This window comes from Tupaia chinensis, unplaced genomic scaffold, assembly GCF_000334495.1.
Source record: "Tupaia chinensis unplaced genomic scaffold, TupChi_1.0 Scaffold144894_1, whole genome shotgun sequence".
In the NCBI taxonomy this organism is placed as follows: Eukaryota; Metazoa; Chordata; class Mammalia; order Scandentia; family Tupaiidae; genus Tupaia; species Tupaia belangeri.
The window spans coordinates 35,406-39,899 of NW_006204753.1; the positions used below are offsets into that span (position 1 = coordinate 35,406).

At 57.0% G+C, this 4,494-nt stretch overlaps 1 protein-coding gene across 1 annotated transcript in view; it reads right to left on the reverse strand.

Annotated features, from left to right (window-relative positions):
* The window catches only part of IKBKG (inhibitor of nuclear factor kappa B kinase regulatory subunit gamma), a 17,519-nt gene that overhangs the window by 5,133 nt on the left and 7,892 nt on the right, over positions 1-4,494 (reverse strand). The window contains exons 3-5 of the mRNA XM_006167507.3: positions 3,396-3,607; positions 1,681-1,799; positions 307-460 (exon numbers count right to left, since the gene is read on the reverse strand). Of these exons, the coding sequence (XP_006167569.2) occupies positions 307-460; positions 1,681-1,799; positions 3,396-3,607 (485 nt within the window). The remainder of the gene's footprint in view (positions 1-306; positions 461-1,680; positions 1,800-3,395; positions 3,608-4,494) is intronic.

Below are 4,494 nucleotides of genomic sequence, written 5' to 3' on the forward strand. Positions count from 1 at the left end.
ACATGCCCTATAGCAAAAACCCCTCAAAAAAAAAAAAAAAACTATCCTGCACTCTTCAAAAAATGTCAGCTCCATGGACAATACAGGAAGGCAGGGGACAGTTCTAGATGAAAGGAGACCGCAAAGGCAAGCCGAGGAAAGGAACTTGGGACACTGGAGGAACAATATGACTGAGTTCTCAAGAATACCTGTGGGATGCACATGAAACACAAACAAGGGGGATACTGGTGGTGCAGCTTGATGTGGCAGTGGGCGATGGGAGACAGGGCCCCACCCTGGCCCAGCCAGGCCCATGCCCATGCCTCACTTCTCCTCTGAGGCGGCCTGGCGCTCCATGCGCAGGGCAGCCTCCACACTCTGGTTCTGCATGCGCAGCTGGTCGACCTGTACGCTGTGCTGCTGCTCCAGTGCCTCCCGCTCGCTCTCCAGTTGCCTGGCCTGCTCGCTGGCTGCCCGGGCCCTGGCATGAGAAAGGGAGCAGGCTGAGGGCAGGAGACAGGTAGCAGGCAGGGAGCTCTGCTCAGGGGCCCAGTGGGCAATGATGGGCAAGAGATCTGGAAGCCAGGGAAAGGTGGCCCAAGAGGGTTTCTACAGGTGGGTGCTGGGAATTTGTGGGACAAGCCTCAACAGCTCATGCCATCTACTAATCCAGGCCTGAAGCACCCCCAGCTCCCTTAACCTCATTCCCAGGCTCTCACCTCATCATACTGCCACTGCTAGGCCTTCCACGGCCCCCACTATGAAGGTGATGGCAGAAGTTGCACTGTGCACCTGGGTGGCCTCCAGTTGCGGGTAGATGGGCTCTTCTTGAGCTAGCCCTGCCCTGCTCTGTCCTGCTCCTCCTGGCAGGCTGGGCTATCTGGCTATCTCCCCCATCCATACCTTTGCTCATGCTGGCCCCACCCTGCCTGCCTCTCTCTAGCCACAGGGGCCGAGTGGCACCCCCTCCCTTCTGCAGGAGGTGTCCCTGACCACTGTCCGAAGTGCATAGGGAGAGCTGGGCCATCCCAGAGCTCCACCAGGCTATCTAGAGGGCAGTAGGGGGCCAGGTGAGAACCACAGGAATGTCCCTGCCTTTGACCCAAAGATCCCACTATGTCCCTGCCCTTTGACCCAAAGATCCCACTAATGGAAATCAAAAACTCTTAGACAAAGAGAATGGAGAGTGGTGGCAGGCCTGAGACTGCTGGCTGGTGCAGCTAGCACATGGCTGGCACAGTTCCCTGAGCTACTCTGGCTCTCTCTGCTGATAAGGGGTACCTGCACCAGGGCTCTTGCATAAACTACATGCTTCAGGCCCAGCACCTGCTTTTCTGCTGAGAGGCATGGGTGTCCCTGGGCAGAAACATAGCCTATGTGCCCCTCAGGGGGTGGGGGACCATACTGGGGCCCTGGCTATCCACCTGGGCCCTTCCCTGTGATACGCTTCAGTGTGATGCCACTGTGTGCTGGGTCCTAAGAGGCCTTTCTAAGGCAATAATCCAAACTCTAGCAGAGAACCAGAGAGCCCAGCCAGACCAGCTGGGACCTAGGTCATGGGCATGTAGCCTAGAGACCCCTAGCAGTGGCCCCAGGGGCCTCAGAGTGTTCAACTTCTTGTGAGGGAAGCCCTGGGACCCCAACCCTACCCCATTTCTCCAAATCTCCAAGTGACCTCAGGCAACTCTCCCTAACACTCACCTGCCCTCCAAGGCCTGCCGCTCCTTGGTGGCAGCCTCCAGACGACTCTGGCTCTCCTGGAGCTCCCCCAGCAAGGATGTCACTTGTGCTTTCACTGAGGCCTTGTCCTCGGCCATCTGCTGCAGAAAACAGGCCACATCCTATCAGTACTACCTGCCCCTCGGTTGCTCTTCCTGGATCTCCAAGTCCCAGGGCCAGCTGCAGTGCCCGAAGCTTGGGAGTCCAGTGGTCACCCACTCCTCCCTATCCATGACTCACAACCCAGCTGCCACTGAGCCACACAGCCCCCTTCCCCTGTCCCCCGCCATCTCCATCCTCCCCTCTGGAAGCAGCTATGAGTGAAAGGGGTTAAGTATCACCCATGCCTTAAGGTTGCCACCTAGTCCCTGCAGGTGGGGACTGTGGGCATTAAAGGCCACGTTCCTGGGATGCCCTGCCCTCTGTGAGTTTGTGGTATGGTATGAATGGGATGACACAGCAAAGGCTGCTGCCCTGGCACATGTCCTGCATGGGGGACCACGCACCTTCCATGTGAAGAACCTGAGTGGCCACAGGCAGGGTTTTCCTGAGAAACCAAGGGAACACAAGGTTGGGCTCCCAGCACCACAGAAATGCCCAGGCAGAGACTAAACTGGGCACAGGTCAGGCAAGAGTCACAGGGCATCTGCCAGTATTAACACACTGCTTTCCGAGGACGTACCAGCTGCAGGTCAGACAAACTGGTGCTAGGCCGTCCGCCAGGTAAGAGCCATGTCCTGTGAAAGGCATGCTGTCATGCCCATACCAGCTCTCCTTCAGTGTCTAGTACCAGAGCTCCAGTTTAGCTGGGGCGGGGGAAGGGTGTCTCAAAACAACTTCCCAAAATGGGGAAGAAGTGCCTTAAGCTGGGCACTCCAAGCAGTGAGGCACACAGGCTCTACAGCCCCAAAGGTGGGGAGCCTGGTTGCAGACAGTCCTCTACCACATCTCTTTGCTTACTCTCCCAGGCAGTTCCATCCCAGATCCTGAGAAGCCCAGTTCAGTCAGAAAGGCCTTAAAACACCCTCGTTCAGCAAGCACTAACCATGCTTTCTTTTGGGGGCTCAGTGCCACACAGGGCCACCTCACAGGCCGGGGCCACATCCTACATCTTCCACCTTTCCCCTGCCCAACATGTGGGAAAGGAGCCCCAAGCCCTGGAAAATCCTGGCCGAGAAGAGCCGGGTTACCCGCCAGGGCCCCTCCCGGCAGTCTATGCTACCTATGGGACTTATGGAGGGGCCTCAGGCCACTGCTGGGGCTGGATGAGCAACTAATGTAGGCACATGGGGCGCTCCGTGCCTACAGTCCACCCAGTAACCTGCCCAGTAAAAAGCTCCCAGTAAAAGGCTGGCAACCCTGGCAAGGCTCGCTCCCTGCACCCTGTCCTGCGCTGCTGCCGTTGCGGGGAGACGCAGGTGCCATCTGCCTGGGAGCTCTGGCCTGGCCTCTCCTGGGCCCCACCTTGCGCGTCTTCCACCTTCGCTGATTTGAACTGTGCGTTTCTCCGTGCCCAGAGGGAAGCGGGAACCTGACATCTGCTCTGAGTTCTGGGAGTCCACCCAGGCGCCACCAAGCCTGAGGGTGCTCTTGGGGACCCCCTAGCATAGGTTCCCTCTGGGAACGCTGGTGTCCCTGTGGGTTTTCATATGCTTGTGCCTCTAGCTCACCTGCCTCTTCCACCCCAGTTCCACTACCTGCTGGCTTCTCTTCAGGTGTTCCACCTCCTGCAGGGCCTGTTCCTTCTGCCTCTTCAGGTCAAGCTTCTCCAGGCTCAGTCTCTCCACTAGCCTCCTGGCCTCCTGGAACTTCTGCATGAGGAACTCCTTCTCCTCCCGCTGGATGACCTGGAAACGAAGCAGCTCCTCACAGCGCTCCCGCAGCATCTGGTTGCTCTGCCGGATGGCATCTGGGACAGAGGAGATAGGAATAGGCAAGAGGAGGTAAACCCCACACAGTGCCATGCAGCCTCTTGCCAAGACACTTTCTTGTATTTCTCTGAACAAATCCTAAACCAGTTACACTAATGATATGCCCCTAAGTGTCTCCAATCTCCAAAATCTTTTTTTTGTTTTTGTCAGAAGGTGCATGTGCTAGGCAGAGATGAGGCAGAGTGTGGGGAATAAGAAAGCCCAGGGATGGGACCAGCAGTTAGCGTAATGGCTATGTCGCTGGACTCCCACGTAGTCGACCGCGGTTCAAGTCCCGGACCTGGTGGCTTAAACTCACGCCGGGCGCGTGTGCGTGCGTGCCCAAGATCCCGAGAGGAGAAGGGATTGCGGCGTGGCCATCCCCCCTGGGGGGTGATTTCCTGCTTTCTATCTCTCTGTCTCTCTCTGTCTGTCTGTCTGGCGAGCACACACGCCCTATAGCAAAAACCTCTCCAAAAAAGAAAGCCCAGGGAGTATGGCCATGCAGCAATCCCTTCTCCTTCATCTCTCCTACTCCTACCTTTTGGGATTTGGGGCACACACGCACATGCACCCAGTGTGTATCTCAAGCCACCAGGTCTGTAGTTCAGGTCTGAACCACACAGTCAGCCACGTGGAATCCAGCTGCCTTCACCATCACACCACGGTCAGGCCCATCCTAGAAAATGCTAAACTAACATCAGCTTCGCTTGACAGTACGTGGCATAATGGGACCAGCAGATGGCGTAATGGCTACATCACTGGAATCCCATGTACACCACAGTTTGAGGCCTGGACCCAGGAGCTTAAAACTCACACCGGAAGGGACAGCAGATGGTGTAATGGCTACGTTGCTGGACTCCCATGTAGTCAACTGCGGTTCAAG